Source organism: Lipotes vexillifer, unplaced genomic scaffold (assembly GCF_000442215.2).
Source record: "Lipotes vexillifer unplaced genomic scaffold, Lipotes_vexillifer_v1.1 scaffold6, whole genome shotgun sequence".
NCBI lineage: Eukaryota > Metazoa > Chordata > Mammalia > Artiodactyla > Lipotidae > Lipotes > Lipotes vexillifer.
The window spans coordinates 1,070,132-1,090,974 of record NW_006799037.1 but is presented as its reverse complement, the minus strand read 5'-3'; the positions used below and the strand labels follow the sequence as shown (position 1 = coordinate 1,090,974).

At 40.3% G+C, this 20,843-nt stretch overlaps 1 protein-coding gene across 1 annotated transcript in view; it reads left to right on the top strand.

Moving 5' to 3' along the window:
* Positions 1 to 2,199: 2,199 nt before the first annotated feature.
* Positions 2,200 to 20,843, top strand: part of RNF141 (ring finger protein 141) — a 45,691-nt gene continuing 27,047 nt past the window's right edge. The window contains exons 1-2 of the mRNA XM_007471392.1: positions 2,200 to 2,283; positions 20,190 to 20,383. Of these exons, the coding sequence (XP_007471454.1) occupies positions 20,241 to 20,383 (143 nt within the window). The 5' untranslated portion in view covers positions 2,200 to 2,283; positions 20,190 to 20,240. The remainder of the gene's footprint in view (positions 2,284 to 20,189; positions 20,384 to 20,843) is intronic.

The following is a 20,843-nucleotide window of genomic DNA, read 5'->3' as shown; positions in this document are numbered from 1 at the left end:
ACACGGGCCTCTCACTGTTGTGGCCTCTCCCGTTGTGGAGCACAGGCTCTGGACGCACAGGCTCAGCGGCCATGGCTCACGGGCCCAGCCGCTCTGTGGCATGTGGGATCTTCCCGGACCGGGACACGAACCCGTGTCCCCTGCATCGGCAGGTGGACGCTCAACCACTGCACCACCAGGGAAGCCCCTAAACTGATTTTTATATACTGACTTGGTATCCTTCGAAACTCACTTCTAGTTCTAGTAGATTTTTTTTTGTAGTGTTCTAAAGTATTTTTGTCTGCAAATAGTGTTCTTTCTTTCCAATGTAATGCCTTTTAAAAATTTTTCTTTGTCTGGTTTTATCGCACTGACTAGAACCTCCAACACTACATTTAACTGAAAGCAATTTTTTTCAGAGAAATAGTCCTGTCTCCTGGTGCAGATTAGTATCAACTATAGGACCTTGTTGAATTTAATTAGATTTTAAAAAATCATTATGTACGGTTCATCATTAGGCTGTTAGTTTTAAAAACATTCAAATATTCATCAAATGTTCAAATGTTGAACAATTACTGCATGCCAGGCTTTGTGCTGGTTGTCAGGGAGACAATCCTCAGTACACTCTCCATAAGGTATATAAAAGGAGTACACCATAACACAACACTGTAAATCAACTATACTTCAATTTAAAAAAATTTTAAAGGGATACACAGACACATGGATCTGGCCCTAATGAAGTCTCACCACCTAACTGAGGCAGTTTAGAACAAGAGTTAAAAAACACAGCCTCAGGGTTTCCCTGGTGGCGCAGTGGTTAAGAATCCCCCTGCCAATTCAGCGGACACGGGTTCGAGCCTCGGTCTGGGAAGATCCCACATGACGTGGAGCAACTAAACCTGTGTGCCACAACTACTGAGCCTGTGCTCTACAGCCCGCAAGCCACAACAAGAGAAGCCACGGCAGTGAGAAGCCCACACACCACAACGAAGAGTAGCCCCCGCTGACTGCAACTAGAGAAAGCCCATGCGCAGCAACGAAGACCCAATGCAGCCAAAAATAAATAAATTAAATAAATAAATTTAAAAATATATATTTTTTAAAAAGCACAGGCTCAGGGTTCAGTCAGCTTGGGTTTGAATCTGCCTCTGCTCCTTACTGATTGGTTGACCTTGGAAAACTTGACTTTCTTAAGCTTGTTTCTTCAACTGTAAAATGAGAGTATTAATAATACCTTCCTCATAGGACTGCTGTGCGGATTAAATGAATTAGTACCTTTAAAGTACTCAGAACAGGCCTTGGCACATAGTAAATTGTCAACAAATATTATCTATTATTAGAGGGCAAGATTAGTTCTTGCAAGGTAAATCTACAAATGACTGGGGAAGGATGAGTGCGGCAACATGCACAAGCATAAGTAGTAGTTTAATTTAGCTGCTAAGCATAAAGGCGATAGTGAGAGGCATACCTGGGTCTAAACCCTTGCTCTGCTGTTTATTGGCTGTGCAACTTTAAGCGAACTATTTAAACAAGAGCAATGCCTATAAAGTGCCTAGTATAGTATTTGGCACACAACAGATGCTTAATATACAGCAATTATCCACTACGGACGTTCTGAAAAGCCATGATTTCGCCAACATGTGTTCATAATAATAATAGTTGCCATTTACTAGGGCTTACCATTTTGGACTATGTGCTGGTTGCTTTCTATATATTCTCTTTTATGCTTCTTAATCTAGCTAGGTGAGGAAAATGGGCCCCTTTCATGATAAAGAAACGAGATGCTCTTTGTTTAGCTATAACCAGTGGGAGGTTGGAGGCCTAATTAGTAGTGGCCTTGGAATCCAACCCTTGACCAAACCGGGGCTCGCAGTGCCTTTGCCGCCCGCTGGGCTCTCGCTCAGGGGATGGGGCCAGGAGAGCCAGCACCCGCCAGGCCGCACCCACTGAGGCCCCACGGAGCCTTAGCCTCGAGGAGCCTGCCAGGCGAGGCCTCTTCCCCCGCCCCTAGGGCACGGCCTCCTCCTTAGCCTCCACCGCCACACTTCCCTATCGGACGGCCTCCGGGTCCGGGGCCTCGGGTCTTCAGGAGAAGCTGAGCAAGCTAGCGGAAGCTCTGAGGAGGAAGGTTGGGCACCATCTCTAAGGAACGCGCTGGGGCGGGGAGGGTGGTGCACGCTTTGTACGTCACTGAGGTGCGACCGGGTAGCGGCCGGAGCCGGAGGCGCCGCCGCCGCCTACGGGTCTGAGAGGCTGGCTGAGGGTGCGCAGCTGCTGCCGGAAGCGCGATGTCTTGAACCTGGGGTGAGCTCCGTAGCGCTGGTCTGTCGCCGCTTCCCCTGCGCTGCCCCACAGCCCTCGGACAGGGAGGAGAAAAGCCGGCCAAGCCTCGACTGCCGCGCCGGGCTTCCGTGGGAGACAAGCCCCGACCCGCCGCCGCCGTCTCTAGGCCTCGGCTTAGGGTGTGGAGCTGGCTTGGGAGGCCCTTCCGTGGTCGTACTGTCTCTAAGCCAGTGGTTTCCAGTGACAGAGCGTGGAAGTGGCTTGTCCCGTTTTGGGGGCTGGGGTGGTGGTTCAGGGGGATCAGGAGACAGCTTTTCCTCCTCGAGCGCGGATCCGCTTTTGAATGTTGCCGCCGGCGCAGTCAGTCGGCCAGCAGACGTAGCTGTTGGTTCCGAGTGCAGGTGCGCTTGAGGCGGGGTGGTGGCGGAAGGGTGGTGGGTGTGTTGAGTTAACGCGCGAGTGAGGCTAGAATCCTGTGCGCGCGCCCCGCCCTGGACACCCCAGTTAGAAACCCTTGCCTGGGTGATTGCTCAGAAATGGCCAAGTCCGTCTACCTAAACCCGTCCTCCCTTTCTAAATTAGCTTAGGCAGCTCCCCTTGCCAAAGGCCTGGCCTTGTCGAACCAGCCACTGTGAGACCCGGCAGAGACCAGAAGTTTTCTGGCTACTAATTGTAGTATACATTCTTGGAAAGGAAACTTTCTGTGTCGCTTTTGAAATGATTTCTTTGTTATTTTTATCGTGTTACAGAATGTGAGTTTACTATTATTGTTCAAATTTATCCCCAGCCCCTTTAAAATTGCAGTGTACGTCCGTGTTCTGACCCTGTCCTATTTCACCGTGCCAGGTGATGCAGTTTTCATCTCTGGCGTATTTCTAAAGCGGCCGTGACACTTCCTATGGCTTATAACTCTTAGATCTTATGCATGAAGTGATTCTTTTCCACCTTCCCCCGTCCCCGCGCGCCCATTCTTCCTGCTATAAAATGAGCTCCATCCGTTCTGAATTTCATCTGGAACATGAGGTGCCCCGGACCAACGATCCTAAATTAGTCGCCTCTATATTGGAAAGCCCTCAAAGAAGTGATGCTTTCTGAATTCAGAACTCAAAAATGGTATGAATATTTCTCCTTTCCTCTGATGCTGCCTGGCTGCAGTTTCTAAATATTTCCCTCCAGGATATGGTTGTGTGTTTCCAAAATGTGTTCTTTGTCATTTGATAGAAGTGAGTTTTATATTTGATGTGTGTTGTCTGATCCTTCTGAGTTCACATTTAAGCACTTGACACACTTCCTTTCCCTTTCTCTTCCCCCAAAGGCAGAGAATGTCCAGAGAGAATTCTTACAAGTCTAGTTAGTGCATTTTTCCACATATGAAATGTATTTAGTAAACATCCTGGTGATATCAGAAACCCATGTTTTCAGTCTCCAAGTACTATCCGTTTGTAGTTTTTCTTTGCATAAAATTTTTGTCTGATTAAGGTCTTTGACCCCAGAACAGGCATTCTAGACTCTACAGTGGCTCTGACTAGTCTGATAGTTTCACTATGGTCTGTAATAACTGCTGTTACTTTCTTGTCTTGCAGGACTGCTGATAATCTGTTTACAGGTCTAGAGTTTGAGTAAACAATGAGTAATAAAATAGGGACCTAGTTTTTAGTACTTAGTTTTTTTCACTGATGCTAAAACGGACTTAACAGTGAAAATAGTTGATGATTATTTCAACTATAAATATCTCTTCTGTAAGTAAAGAAGTTGATACAAAATTTCATGGAGGTCTCAGAGAGGTTTTCTAAATACTGCAGTATTTGTGAGCTAGTCTTGTACTTCCAGGCTTTTCATCTTTGCTTTACTCCTTTTATGAATGGATATGGTTTAAATTTTCATGAAGGTTTTTTTTTCCAGTTACCCATGATGTGATTTTTATAGCTTTACAAAGAATATTTGAACTACAGCAATTCATTTTGTTAGAAAAAGCAGTGATCAAGTGTTATGTTACCACCCACTGGGGAATGTGGCATTTTTGGAATCCTTGATATTCTTATGAGTTTCAAAATAACAATTATTCTTTATTTAGAAAATCCTTCAAATGTTTTTTTGAAAGCACATTGTTATTCTGCTTGAAAGGACTAAATTATAGGGGCACAATAGTATGAGAGCTGCCAGGTCTTTGAGAAGTCTTGACCAGAGATTTATCTTTTGCTGAATTCTATGCCAGTGGTTTGCAAATTAAGTTCCTGTTCAATACTGTTGTTTCATGATCTAGAGGGAAGTATTTTGCTTATACCAAATAATGAAAATTTCTCAATTTACATAAACATTAATGATACATTTTTACAATTTTATATTTTTTCTTCCATGTATTTTTTTTTAACTTCAGCTTCTCTGCAACTAGTAGATGACTGAACAAGTTAACAAAACTCAAAAGAATACTAAGTTAACAATAAAAAACCAGAAACTGTCAGCAATATTTACTGTATCCATTCATAAACATTTATTGTGTGCTTATGTATATGCCAGAAGAGAGAACACAGCTACTACCCTCAAGAAGCTCACAGAGGGGGATGGTCAAGTGACTTAACTGATGATATGTGCTGTGATAGAAGAATGTGCCTAGTCACCAAAGAGGAACATTGAAAAACCTGTGGCGGGTGACGAGAGGGTGGCCTCAGCAGATTGTTTCATGAACATGCATGCACCCTTGATTGTGGTTTTATTGCATCTAGATCACAGAGTCATATTTTTATGCCCATGATGGACGTTGACATTTATCATATTATGGTATTCAAAATGAATTGTAAATCCTGGGCCCTCTCCACTGAACCAGGTTGAGAACCAATTTTCCTTTTTTTTTTTTTTTTTTTTTTTTTTTTTTGTGGTGTGTGGGCCTCTCACTGTTGTGGCCTCTCACGTTGCGGAGTACAGGCTCTGGACGCGCAGGCTCAGCGGCCATGGCTCACAGGCCCAGCCACTCCACGGCATGTGGGATCTTCCCGGACCAGGGCACGAACCTGTGTCCCCTGCATCGTCAGGCGGACTGTCAACCACTGCGCCACCAGGGAAGCCCGAGAACCAATTTTCCATGCTCTTTCAGTAGTCTCTAGATAGTGTTCCCTTTTAATCTGAGGAGTTAATAATCAGGTTTCCCAGATACCTGATACCAAGTGGAATTATAAGATAACAAGTTAATATGCTGCCTCAAATTATAAATTTTATTCAAAGTTAGGGCACCAGTTCAAAACAATGCAGAAAAAAAAGGGACCATTTTCTTTTTTGGGGGGGGGGGGGAGGTACTGTTTATTGAGGTATAATTGATGTTCAATATTATATAAGTTTCAGGTGTACAACGTAGTGATTTATAATTTTTAAAGGTTGTACTCCATTTATAGTTATTAGAAAATATTGGCTATATTCCCTTTGTTGTACAATATATCCTCGTAGCTTACCTATTTTATACACAATAGTTGGTATATCTTAATCCCCTGTCCTTATCTTGCCCCTCCCCTTTTCCCCCTCCCCACTGGTAACCACCAGTTTGTTCTCTGTTATATCTGTGAGTCTATTTCTTTTTTGTTATATTCACTAGTTTATTTTTTTAGATTCCATATATTAGTGATGCATATGGTGTTTGTTTTTCTCTGTCTGACTTACTTCATTACTTCAATTTCAGGTGTACAGCAAAGTGAATCAGTTATACATATACATATATCCACACTTTCTTAGATTCTTTTCCCATATAGGCCATTACAGTGTACTGAGTAGTGTTCCCTGTGCTATACAGTAGGCCAATATTAGTTAACTATTTTATATATAGTAGTGTGTATATGTCAATCCCAATCTCCCAATTTGTCCCTCTCCCCCTTTCCCCCTTGGTAACCATAAATTTGTTTCCTACATCTGTGACTATTTCTATTTTGTAAATAAGTTCATTTGTACCAGTTTTTTAGATTTCACATATAAGTGATATCATATGATATTTGTCTTCCTCTGTCTGACTTAATTCAGTCAGTATGACAAAATCTAGGTTCATCCATGTTGCTGCAAATGGCATTATATTTCATTCTTTTTTATGGCTGAGTAATATTCCATTGTATATATGTACCACATTTTCTTTATCCATTCATCCATTGATGGAGATTTAGGTTGCTTCCATGTCCTGGCTATTGTAAATAGCACTGCAATGGATATTGGGGTGCATGTATGTTTTCAAATTATGTTTTTCTCTGCATATATGCCCAGGAGTGGGATTGTTGGATCATATGGTAGCTCTATTTTTAGTGTTTAAGGAACCTTCATTTTGTTCTCCATAGTGGCTGTACCAATTTACATTCCCACCAAGAGTGTAGGAGGGTTCCCTTTTCTCCACACCCTCTCCTGCATTTATTGTTTGTAGATTTTTTGATGATGGCCATTCCGACTGGTGTGAGGTGTAGGTTTGATTTGTATTTCTCTAATAATTAGTGATGTTGAGCATCTTTTCTTGTGCTTGTTTGGCCATCTGTATGTCTTCTTTGGAGAAATGTCTGTTTAGGTCTGCACATTTTTTTTTTTTTTTTTTTGGCGGTACGCGGTCCTCTCACCGTTGTGGCCTCTCCCGTTGCGGAGCACAGGCTCCAGATGCACAGGCTCAGTGGCCATGGCTCACAGGCCTAGCTGCTCCGTGGCATGTGGGATCTTCCCGGACCAGGGCACGAACCTGTGTCCTCTGCATCGGCAGGCGGACTCTCAACCACTGCTCCACCAGGGAAGCCCAGGTCTGCACATTTTTTGATTGGGTTATTTTTTGAAATAGAGCTACATGAACTGTTTGTATATTTTGGAGATTAATCCCTTGTCAGTTGCTTCCTTTGCAAATATTTTCTCCCATTCTGTGGGTTGTCTTTTCGCATTTATGGTTTCCTTTGCTGTGCAAAACCTTTTAAGTTTAATTAGGTCCCGTTTGTTTATTTTTGTTTTTCTTTTCATTACTCTAGGAGGTGGATCAAAAAAGATCTTGCTGCAATTTACATCAAAGAGTGTTTTGCCTATGTTTTCCTCTATGAGTTTTATAGTGTCTGGCCTTACATTTAGGTCTTTAATCCATTTTGAGTTTATTTTTGTGCATGGTGTTAGAGAATGTTCTAATTTCATTCTTTTACATGTAGCTGTCCAGTTATCCCAGCACCATTTATTGAAGAGACTGTCTTTTCTCCATTGTATATTCTTGCCTGTTTTGTCGTAGATTAATTGACCATAGGTGCATGGGTTTATCTCTGGGTTTTCTATCCTGTTTCATTGATCTATATTTCTGTTTTTGCCCCAGTACCATACTGTGTTGATTACTGTAGCTTTGTAGTTTAGTCTGAAGTCAGGGAGCCTGATTCCTCCAACTCCGTTTTTCTTTCTCAAGATTGTTTTCACTATTCGGGGTCTTTGTGTTTCCATACAAATTAAAAAATTTTTTTGTTCTAGTTTTGTGAAAAATGCCATTGGTAATTTGATAGGAATTGCATTGACTCTATAGATTGCCTTTGGTAGTATAGTCATTTTGACAATATTGATTCTTCTGATCCAAGAACATAGTATATCTTTCCATCTGTGTTATCTTCAGTTCCTTTCATCAGCATCTTATAGTTTTCAGAGTACAGGTCTTTTGCCTCCTTAGGTAGATTTATTCCTACGTATTTTATTCTTTTTGAGGCAATGGTAAATGGAATTGTTCCCTTAGTTTCTCTTTCTGATCTTTTGTTGTTAGTGTATAGGAATGCAAGAGATTTCTGTGTATTAATTTTGTATCCTGAAGCTTTACCAAATTCATTGATGAGCTCTAGTAGTTTTCTAGTAGCATCTGTAGGATTTTTCTATGTATAGTATCTTGTCATCTTCAAACAGTGACAGTTTTACTTCTTCTTTTCTAATTTGGATTCCTTTTATTTCTTTTTCTTCTCTGATTGCCATGGCTAGGACTTCCAAAACTACGTTGAATGAAAGTGGTGACAGTGGACATCCTTGTCTTGTTCCTGATCTTAGAGGGAATGCTTTCAGCCTTTCACCATTGAGAAAGATGTTAGCTGTGGGTTTGTCATATATGGCCTTTATTATGTTGAGGTAAGTTCCCTCTATGCCCACTTGCTGGAGAGTTTTTATCATAAATGGGTGTTGAATTTTGTCAAAAGTTTTTTCTGCATCTATTGAGATGATCATATGGGTTTTATTCTTCAGTTTGTTAGTGTGGTGTATCACTGACTGATTTGTGGATATTGAAGAATCCTTGCATCCCTGGGATAAATCCCACTTGATCATGGTGTATTATCCTTTTAATGTATTGTTGTATTCAAATTGCTAGTATTTTGTTGAGGATTTTTGTGTCTATGTTCATCAATGATATTGGCCTGTAATTTTCTTTTTTTGTGGTATCTTTGTCTGATTTTGGTATCAGGATGATTGCGGCCTCATAGAATGAACTTGGGAGTGTTCCTTCCTCTGCAATTTTTAGGAAGAGTTTCAGAAGGATAGGTGTTAACTCTTCTCTAAATGTTTAATAGAATTTGTCTGTGAAGCCATCTGGTCCTGGACTTTTCTTTGTTGGAAGTTTTTAAATTACTGTTTCATTTTAAGTACTTGTGAGTGGTTTGTTCATATTTTCTGTTTCTTTCTGGTTCAGTCTTGGAAGGTTGTACCTTTCTAAGAATTTGTCCATTTCTTCTAGGTTGTCCATTTTATTGGCATGTAGTTGTTTGTAACAGTCTCTTATGATCCTTTGTATTTCTGTGGTGTCAGTTGTAACTTCTATTTCATTTCTAATTTTATTGTTTTGAACCCTCTCCCTTTTTTTCTTCATGAGCCTGGCTAAAGGTTTATCCATTTTGTTTATCCTTTCAAAGAACCAGCTTTTAGGCTCATTGATTTTTTTTCTGTTTTCTTCATCTATTTCATTTATTTCTGCTCTGATCTTTATGATTTCTTTCCTTCTACTAACTTTGGGTTTTGTTTGTTCTTCTTTCTCTGGTTGCTTTAAGTGTAAGGTTAGGTTGTTTATTTGAGATTTTTCTTGTTTGCTGAGGTAAGATTATATTGCTATAAACATCCCTCTTAGAACTGCTTTTGCTGTGTCCCATAGGTTTTGGATATTTGTCTTTCGTTGCAATTGTCTCTAGGTATTTTTTTGATTTCCTCTTCGATTTCTTCAGTGATCCATTGGTCATTTAGGAACATACTGTTTAGCCTCCACATATTTGTGTTTTTTACAGTTTTTTCCTGTAATTGACTTCTAGTCTCATAACATGGTCAGAAAAGATGCTTGATATGATTTCAGTTTTCTTAAATTTGCTGAGGCTTGATGTGTAGCCCAAGAGGTGATCTATCCTGGAGAATGCTTCATGTGCACTTGAGAAGAAACTGTATTCTGCTGCTTTCGGATGGAAGTATATATTTATATATATTTATGCTGCTTTTGGATGGAAATATATATTTATATATACTATATAAATATAAATTAAGGCCATCTGATCTAATGTGTCATTTAAGGCCTGTGTTTCCTTATTGATTTTCTGTCTGGATCACCTGTCCATCGATGAAAGTGGGTTGTTAAAGTCCCCCACTATTATTGTGTTACTGTCAGTTTCTCCTTTTATGGTTCTTAGCATTTGCCTTATATATTGAGGTGCTCCTATGTTGGGTGCATATGTATTTATGATTGTTATATCTTCTTCTTGGGTTGATCCCTTGATCATTATGTAATGTTATATCTTCTTCTTGGATTGATCCCTTGATCATTATGTAATGTCCTTCTTTGTCTCTTGTAACAGTCTTTATTTTAAAGTCTATTTTGTCTGATATGAGTATTGCTACTCCAGCTTTCTTTTGATTTCCATTTGCATAGGATACCTTTTTCCAATTCCCTCACTTTCAGTCTGTATGCGTCCCTAGATCTGAAATGGGTCTCTTATAGACAGCATACATACGGGTCTTGTTTTAGTATCCATGCAGCCAGTCTGTGTCTTTTGGTTGGTGTATTTAATCCATTTACATTTAAGGTAATTATTGATATGTATGTTCTTAATACCATTTTGTTAATTGTTTTGGATTTGTTTTTGTAGGTCTTTTTTCTTCCTTCTCTTTTGTTCTCTTGTCTTGTGATTTGGTAACTACCTTTAGTGTTGTGTCTGGATAGCTTTCTCTTTTTTGTGTATGTATCTACTGTAGATTATTGGTTTGCAGTTCCCGTGAGGTTTTGATATAGCAGTCTGTATATATATGATTGTTTACGTTTCTGGTCTCTTAATTTCTAATGCATTTCCAATATCCTGCATTTGTGCTCTCCTCTTCTCACAGTTGCTGGCTTTGATATCATATTTGTGTGTGGATGATTTCCTACCTTTACTTTATATTTGCCTTTACCAGTGAGCTTTCCCATTTGTAATTTTCTTGTTTCCAGTTGTGGCCTTTTCTTTTCTGCCTAGAGAAACTCCTTTAGGATTGTTGTAAAGCTGGTTTGGTGGTGCTGAATTCGCTTAGGTTTTCCTTCTCTGTAAAGCTTTTGACTTCTCCATCAAATCTGAATGAGGTGCTTGCTGGGTAGACTATTCTTGGTTGTAGGTTTTTCCTTTTCATCATTTTAAATATATCATGCCACTCCCTTCTGGCCTGCAGAGTTTCTGCTGACAAATCAGCTGATAACCTTATGGGGATTCCCTTGTATGTTATTTGTTGCTTTTCCCTTGTTGCTTTTAATATTTCTTCTTTGTCTTTAATTTTTGTCAGTTTGATTAATATATGTCTTGGTGTGTTCCTCCTTGGGTTTATCTTATATGGGACTTTCTGCACTTCCTGGACTTGAGTGAGTGTTTTCCTTCTCCTTTTAGGGAAGTTTCCGGCTATAATCTCTTCAAATATTTTCTCAGGCTCTTTCTGTCTCTCTTCTCCTTCTGGGACCCTTATAATGCGAATGTTGGTGCGTTTAATGTTGTCCCAGAGGTCTCTGAGATGGTCCTCATTTCTTTTCATTGTTTTTTCTTTATTCTGTTCTGCAGCAGTGATTTCCACCACTCTGTCTTCCAGCTTACTTATTTGTTCTTCTGCCTCATTTATTCTGCTGTTGATTCCTTCTAGTGTGTTTTTCATTTCAGTTATTGTATTGTTCATCTCTGTTTGTTTGTTCTTTAAATCTTCTAGCTCTTTGTTAAACATTTCTTGTGTCTTCTTGATCAGTGCCTCCATTCTTTTTCTCAGATCTTGGATCATCTTTACTATCATTACTCTAAATTATTTTTCAGGTAGATTGCCTATCTCCACTTCACTTAGTTTTTCTTCTGGGTTTTCATCTTGTTCCTTCGTCTGGAGCATATTTCTCTGTCGTCTCATTTTGTGAAACTTTCTTTGTGGATGGACTCCTTTCTACAGGCTGCAGGATCATAGCTCCTCTTGCTTCTGGTGTCTGGCCCCTGGTGTGTGAGGTCGGTTCTGAGACTTGTTCAGGCTTCCTGGTGGGAGGGACTGGTGCCTGCCCACTGGTGGGTGGAGCTGGGTCTTGTCCCTCTGGTGGGCAGGGCCATGTCAAAGGGTGTGTTTAGGGATGGCTGTGACCTTAGTACAGCTTTAGGCAGCCTGTCTGCTGATGGGTAGGGCTGTGTTCCTGTCTTGCTGGTTGTTTAGTCTGAGGCGTCCAGCACTGGAGCCTGTAGGCTGTTGCACAGGGCCAGGTCTTTGTGCCAAAATGGGGACCTCCAGGAGAGATCACGATTATCAGTATTCCCTGGGGCCTCTGCCACAGTGAGGCCTTACCCCCACAGTGAGCCACAGACAACCTCTGCCTCCACAGGAGACCCTCCAAACCCACAGGTAGGTCTAGCCCAGGCTCCTATGAAGTCACTTCTTTGTGCTGGGTCCCAGTACACATGAAATCTTGTGTGCGCCCTCAAGAGTGGAGTCTCTGTTTCCCTCAGTCCTATGGAGCTCCTGCACTCAAGGCCCACTGGCCTTCTAAGCCAAATGCTCTGGGGGCTCCAATTCCAGACCCTCAGGCTGGGGAGCCTGACATGGGGCCCAGAATTCTCACTCCTGTGGGAGAATCTCTGTAATACAATTATTTTCCAGTTTGTGGGTCACCCATCCGACTGGTATGGGATTTGATTATATTGCAAAAGTGCCCCTCCTACCATCTAGTCGTGGCTTTTCTTTGTCTTTGGATGTAAAATATCTTTTTTTGTAGGTTCCAGTCTTTTTTGTCCATGGTTGTTCAGCAGTTAGTTGTGATTTGGATGTTTTCATGTGAGGAGGTGAGCTCAAGTCCTTCTACTCTGCCATCTTGTCGGGAATTGAGAGGTTGCTTTTGGTTTGGATGCTTGCTGCCTCTTTCCTCAAGTGTGTTAGCTGTAATTCCTTTGATATGAGGTGTGTAGGTGCAGCAGGCCATGCACACACCTGATACAGCAGGGACAGCAGTTGACTTTTCCTCCCGTGTATCCCAGTGGCAACCATAGCCCACACACTCCCTGGACAGCAGGGGCAGTGCTTGACACCTGCTCGCTGCCTGTGCACACTCCCCAGATGGTGGGGGCAGCGATTGCTGCCTGCTCACAGGTTTCCCAACAGTAGCGATGGCCCACACCCCGCCGGGACAGTGGGGGCAACACTTGGCGCCCATTCATGGGTCTTGCAGCGCCGGCCCTCGCACTCCCAGGACAGCAGGGACAGCAACTGGATCCTGCTCACAGGTCTCTTAGTGGTGGCGGCTACCTGTGCCCACCTCTGGAGCCCATCATGACAGTGGCGGTGGCCTGTGCCTGTCTCTGGAGCCCACAGTGGCAGTGGCAGCTCACACCTGCCCCCGGAGCTTGTGTAGGTGGTGTCCTGTTGCCTGAGACCATGCGTGCAGGGAAGGAAGCTCCTATAGTGGTCCCACCCCTCTCCTTGCACACCCCCCAGCAGTGGTGCCTTGCCTCTCTGGTTGGCCCAGGCTTCTTCTGAGCACACCCTCAGTTGCCACACTCTAGCCTCTTCAGGCTGTCTCCACACAGCCAACCCTGGTCCTTTCCCTGAGTCTGACCTCCGAGACCTGAGCTTCAGCACCCAGCCTCCGCCCACACCGGTGGACAAGTGTCTCAGCCTGGGGAGTACAAGGTGACAGTACCAGCGTCTGTTCAGGTCACTCTCCATTTTGCCTTCCACAATCCGGTTTCTGCACTCTGCTCAAGGCTCCAAAGCTCCCTTTCCATCCAGGCTGATCTCCCTGCCAGTGAGGGGACTTCCCAGGGTGCGGGAACCTTACCTCCTTCACAGCTCCCTCCCTAGGGTGTAGGTCCCATCCCAATTCTTTTCTCTTTCTCTTTTCTTTTTTTCTTTTTCTTTTGTCCTTCCTGGTTACATGGAGGTTTTCTTGCCCTTTAGGAAGTCTGAGGTCTTCATCCAGTGTTTGGTAGATGTTTTGTGCAAATCGTTCCACTTGTAGATGTGTTTTCGACGTATTTGTAGGAAGCGGTGAACTCCACGTCTTACTCATCCACCATCTTGATTCCTCTCCCTCATGTAGTTTTGATTTGCATTTCTCTAATAATTAGTGATGCTGAGCATTTTTTCATGTGCCTATTGGCCATTTGTATGTCTTCTTTGGAGAAGTGTCTATTTAGGTCTTCTGACCATTTTTTGATTGGGTTTTTTTTAATTATTATTATTGAGTTGTATGAGTTGTTTGTATATTTTGGAAATTAAGCCCTTGTCAATTGCATCGTTTGCAAATATTTTCTCCCAGTCCGTAGGTTGTCTTTTTGTTTTGTTTATGGTTTCCTTTGCCTTGCAAAAGCTTATAATTTTGATTAGGTCCCATTTGTTTATTTTTGCTTTTATTTCTATTGCCTTGGGAGACTGACCTAAGAAAATATTACTACAGTTTATGTCAGAGAATGTCTTGCCTATGGTCTCTTCTAGGAGTTTTATGGTGTCATGTCTTATATTTAAGTCTTTAAGCCATCTTGAGTTTATTTTTGTATATGGTGTGAGGGAGTGTTCTAACTTCATTGATTTACATGTGGCTGTCCTGCTTTCCCACCACCACTTGCTGAAGAGACTGTCTTTTCTCCGTTGTATGTTCTTGCCTCTTTTTTCAAAGTTTAATTTACTGTAGGTGTGTGGATTTATTTCTAGGCTCTCTATTCTGTTCCATTGATCCATATGTCTGTTTTTGTGCCAGTACCACACTGTTTTGATTACTGTAGCTTTGTAGTTTTGTCTGAGTGGGAGGGTTATGCTTCCATCTTTGTTCTTTCTCCTCAGAATTGCTTTGGCAATTCTGGGTCTTTTATGGCTCCATATAAATTTTAGGATTACTTGTTTTAGTTCTGTGAAAAATGTCATGGGTAATTTGATAGGGATTACGTTAAATCTGTAGATTGCTTTGGGTAGTATGGTCATTTTAACAATATTAATTCTTCCAATCCAAGAGCATAGAATATTTTTACATTTCTTTGAATCAGTTTCCTTTATCAGTGCTTTATAGTTCTCAGCATATAAGTTTTTCACCTCCTTGGTTGGGTTTATTCCTAAGTATTTTTTCCGGGGGGTGGGGGGGCGTGCAATTTTAAAAGGGATTTTTTTTTTTTTTACTTTCCCTTTCTGGTATTTCATTGTTAGTGTAAAGAGATGCAACAGACTTCTGTGTGTTAATCTTGTATCCTGATTCCTTGCTGAATTTATTTACCAGTACTAGTAGTTTTTGTGTGGAGTCTTTAGGGTTTTCTATATATATTATCATGTCATCTGCATATATTACAATTTTATCTGTTAAAAGGGTCCATTTTGTAACTCAATAAACAACTAAATCTCTTTAATATCTGTTGGTGGGCATGTTGATTAAATTATCATTAATATTTTACATGAAATCTTAAGACCATATATTTCAAAAGTTTAATTTTTCTTTGTTAAGAATTGTAGGTATAATTTAAAGTTTTCAGTCTGGTTGATTAGAATATTTTATTGCATTTTATTAAATCAGTACAGGAATGCTAGAGGGAATTTAAGTTTCACTTTGGGAGTGAAATATTAGGTTAGAGGTTGCCTTCTCCACTTCTTATTAAAGCAAAAATTTTCTCTAAAACACTAATTAGATGAACTTCTTATTTTTGCTTAAACACCTCCACCTTTCCAGTGAATGCAAGCTCACATGCTTTGCAAGACAGCCCTTAACCCTTCTGGATAATTATGGATGATAGGAAATTCTTATATTGACCTGAAATCAGCCTAATTTATACTGGCCATTCTGGTCTCTGTAATTATATAAAGTAAATATTACTTCCTCTTCCACATGAAAGCTCTTCAGGTGTTTGAACAAACCTATCACCATGCTCCATGTTGTTACTGAACTATGATTATCTAGAATAAATTGCTTTGTTTCCTCTTCTAGATCCGTAACATCTTGCGTGCTTTCCCAAATATATTCAAATGATTAGTGCCCTTTAAAAGTGTCACTGCTTAGAGCTGATTAGAGAACTCTGGTGTGTTGGAACCATTACAGAGCACAGTGGAACTAGGCTCTTGCTCTGGACATCTGCTTCTAGCAAGAGTTTAGGATTATTTTAGCATCTTTCTTATCGCTATTTACTGTTTACTTATTTTGACTGGAACCCTCAGACCTTTTATATTTTATTTGCTTTTAAACATAACTTACCTATGTGCTTTATGTGCCTTTCAAAACATATTCAGGATTTAACTTTTAGTCATATTTGACATAAAAATTTATTCTATTTCAGAAAATCAGTATCCATTTTCAGTCTTGATTCTGGTATTCTGTGGACATTATTCATTCATTCCAGTTTCAGTCATCCACAGATTGGGCAGGCATGCAGTCTTGTCTTTGTGTCATAAACAAAAATGGTAAACATCCCATCTCTTGGTGCCAATCTCCCTCTACTTCTGCCTAGGCTTTAGTCACTCTGGCTTTTTTTTTTTTTTTTTTTTTTAACCTCAAAGTCACCATACTCCTTCCTATTTAGGCACTTTCTATAACCTCTGCCTGGAATGTCCTCCGCTTGCCATGCCTCTATGCCTCTCTTCTCTGGCTAACTCTGACTGATAGCAAATCAAATGTTTGCCCAAGGACTTCTTCCCTGTCACAAGACTAGGTCAAGTCCCCCTTTTATAGGCTTTCAGTACCGTATACTTGTTTGGCTTAGCACTTATTATTTTGAAATTATGTATTTATTGATGTGATTTTTGTCTCTTCCCCACTGAATCAGATGCTCCATGGTGGCAAGAACCCTGTTTCTTACACTCACTATTGTATCCCCAGAACACAGCACAGCGCCAGGCATATGGTGCTTGTTGAATTTAATTTTTTAAAAGGCCATGTAACAGTGGCTCCCTAACACCAGTGTACATCCTTTGGCTCCTGATGATTTTTTCACACATCTGGATTAGAACAAGAAAAATAAGGACCATAGTGTTACTGTATGTAGTATACGTCAGTGTGAAATTACTGCCTTCTTGGGAAGGACTTTTATTCTAGTATTATATCCTTCTATTTCCTAGGTTGTAAGTTATTTAAATTTTTGTTAAGTTTTAGGGATTTTTTCATTTATTTTTGGAAACTATCCTTACTTAGAATAGAAATAAATGTGCAACACCATGGTGCTTTGAGACTTTATTAGACTATGAAATCCAGAAATTACTAATGTTGAGTACTCTAGAGACCTCCTCTAAGCTAAAATCTTTGTTTCTCTTTGAATACGATTACTATGAATCCATTTGGCTATATTTAAAGTATATAATTTTGCCTTCAGAGATGTTTTTTTAGTGGCCTGGATCTTCCTCAACAACTTCCTTTCATTCATCTCTGTAATACATATTTATCATTCCAAGTAGGCTCAGATTCAAAACAGTAATTGTTGAGTTTTTCTCTTTAGAACAGTTGTACTTTACCTATATTTAATGTGACTAAAAGAATAAACCTCAAATATAACACATTAAATTTGAATACAAAGCAAATTTTGCATATTTATGGTTACTGAGAACTCTTATTGTAAATGATTTTATATTTTAAAGTTATATATTTTATATTTTAGAGTTATAACTTTTCATTTTTTTGATTAAATGATAAAGCAGGTTTCCTGACAAAATTTTTACTATAAATTGTTACTGTTTCTCACCTGCTTTATATGATATGAGTGTTAATTCAGGTGAGGTAAAATGATAGTCTTTGACGTGTAAATAAAATGGAATTTCTTGTAGGAGAGGGGAGGATCAGATTCTTTTTAATTTTAATGTTTTTTTCTTTTTCTAACTTGATTTTTTAAAAATCTAATATTAGCTTTGTGGCTTTATTAATTTAACTTCTCTGTGCTTGTTTCCTTAGCTATCTTGTCTCTTCATCTGTGAAATGGTTATCATGAGGATTTAAATGACTAAATTCATGAATACATATAAAGTACTTAGAAGATTGTGTTACACAGTAGAAGTGGTGAACGAATATTAGTTGATTTTACTATTATTAGTAGTGGTATTTGTATTGAATTGGGATTTCCTTATTCAGCTGTAGAATATATCAGGATACATAAATACTAAAAATTTATCTTATTTTCTATTTTAACCATATCTCAGTGCTTAATATTTTGATAAATCATTATTTACCAAAGGAGAAAAAACTGTCTAGAATAAACACATCCAACTCTTCTCTAGCCACAATACATAGAATTATATCCTTCAAGACTTCAGAGTGATTATTAAATAAATGTTTTGTGATTAAGTTTTCAGTCAATTCAGTAACTTATTGATCTACATTGATAGTAGATTATTAAAGTAGTCATCCAGCCTTTTAACTAAAATATCACCTTCATATTTAGAAAACAAGTTATATAAATTCTAAATTAAAAATACCTAGAGGAGGGACTTCCCTGGTGGCACAGTGGTTAAGAATCCGCCAGCCATTGCGGGGGACATGGGTTCAAGCCCTCGCCCGGGAAGATCCCACATGCCCTGGAGCACCTAAGCCCGTGTGCCACAGCTCTTGAACCTGCGCTCTAGAGCTCATGAGCCACAACTACTGAGCCTGCGTGCCACGACTGCTGAAGCCCGTGTGCCTAGAACCCATGCTCCACAACAAGAGAAGCCACCACAATGAGAAACCCATGCACTGCAATGAAGAGTAGCCCCCGCTCGCCACAACTAGAGAAAGCCTGCATGCAGCAACAAAGACCCAATGCAGCCAAAAATAATTAATTAATTAATTAATTAATTAAAAAATAAATACCGGGCTTCCCTGGTGGCGCAGTGGTTGAGAGTCCACCTGCCGATGCAGGGGACGCGGGTTCGTGCCCTGGTCCGGGAAGATCCCACATGCTGCGGAGTGGCTAGGCCTGTGAGCCATGGCCGCTGAGCCTGCGCATCCGGAGACTGTGCTCCGCAACGGGAGAGGCCACAACAGTGAGAGGCCCGTGTACCGCAAAATAAATAAATAAATAAATACCTAGAGGAGTTAAAAAGCAAAAGCACTTTTTTTTCCTAAGCAGAAAATGTAACAGTTGAATTAGCTAAAAAGTCTGTTTAATTTACATATATTTTACAATTAAAATTAAGTTGTACATTTATAAATAAAGTAATTCTACAATAAATTTTTTAGCTGATCTATTTATATCACGATTATACGTCACAGTATATCATAGCGTTAAAGAATATAAGCACTAGACTCTAAAAAACATGAGTTCAAATTTCACTTCAGCCATTTACCAATTGTTTGTTTTTCAGATAAATTTATTATTTAGTTTTAGCTTTGTTGGGTCTTCATTGCTGTGCGCGGGCTTTCCTTCTAGTTGCGGCGAACGGGGGCTACTCTTTGTTGCGGTGCACAGGCTTCTCATTGCGGTGGCTTCTCTTGTTGCGGAGCACGGGCTCTAGGTGCACGGACTTCAGTAGTTGTGGCATGCAGGTCTCAGTAGTTGTGGCTTGCCGGCTCTAGAGCACAGGCTCAGTAGTTGTGGCACACAGGCTTAGTTGCTCCGCAGCATGTGGGATCTTCCCAGACCAGGGCTTCCTGCATTGGCAAGCGGATTCTTAACCACTGTGCCACCAGGGAAGTGCTACCAGCTGTTTAACGTTTTTGGGGGGGCTGCATTGGGTCTTCTTTGCTGTGCGTGGGCTTTCTCTAGTTGTGGCGAGCAGAGGTTACTCTTCGTTGTGGTGCGCGGGCTTCTCATCGCAGTGGCTTCTCTTGTTGCACAGTATGGGCTCTAGGCGTGCAGATGCAGACTTCAGTAGTTGCAGTCCCTGGCCCCTAGAGTGTGCAAGCTTCAGTAGTTGCGGTTCATGGACTCAGTAGTTATGGCATGCAGGCTCAGTAGTTGTGGCGTACAGGTTTAGTTGCTCCTTGGCATGTGGGATCTTCCTGGACCAGGGATCGAACCCATGTCTCCTGAATTGGCAGGCGGATTCTTAACCACTGCACCACCAGGGGAGTCCCCAGCTGTTTAACTTTAGATAAGTCACTCAACTCTATTTCCTTATCTGTCAACTAGGGATATAATAATACCTACCTCTTAGGGTTATTGGAAGAAATAAATGAGATAATATATGAAAGCCCTTAGTTTGGAGCCTGACATGGTAAACAGTCAGGAAATGTTCTTAGGAAAATTATATGAGGTAAACAAACTTCCTATTAAATACAATCACTTAAATGCCTCTGTGTGTGTGTGTGTAATGGTTTTTAACTTGGCAAAATTATAGGAATTCACCCTCACAATAAGATAAATGAATCCTGTATTCTCATTTACCTATATGATCTTTAAAAAATAGAACTGTAAATCTTTACTTTAAAATATAGTTGTTTAAATAAATTCCACCTTAGGCTCAGGTAAGTCTGTTGAGATCTCACTTAAAAGTATTCCTGTTTTTCTTTATTTTCTTGAAGGGATGGGTATGTTGCCATTTTTATATTACATGTAAAAGTAACTTTTATGTATATTTGACAGAAACGATATGAAGCAACACTCTTTTTGGATTTCATAAGACATCATTTCATCATGGGACAGCAACTTTCAGATCAGACGCAGCTGGTTCTTAACAAGTTACCAGAAAAAGTAGCAAAACATGTCACATTGGTTCGAGAAAGTGGCTCCTTAACTTATGAAGAATTTCTTGGAAGAGTAGCAGAACTTAATGATGTGTAAGACTTGCTCTTTTTCATTTCATTTTCTCCCCCCTGACATATTGCCCCAGTGTTGTGACTGTCTGAGAGATAACCACACGTATTGGTTGGTGAGAGAATGTTTTCAGCAGCAGTTAGCAAATATTTATTGAGTACTATAAGACTTTCTATGTAGCTATCTAAAAATATGTCATAGGACTAAAAGAACAGAAGGAACTTAAAACTGAATTTTGAACACAGGCATGTAAATTGACCCTTGTTTGAAAGCACTGAAGGAGGTGCATAACAGAAGAGAATATACCAGTTAGTCATCTAGAGAAAGGCGCCTAGGATAGTCAAAGGGCACTTCAGGTTTCTGAATGTCAACCAATTCATCTAGTTAATAAATAAATCTTCTGTGTTTGTTCATTGAACCATTATTTTGCCAGAGAAATATATATATATATATATATATATATATGGTAATAATTCATTTGTC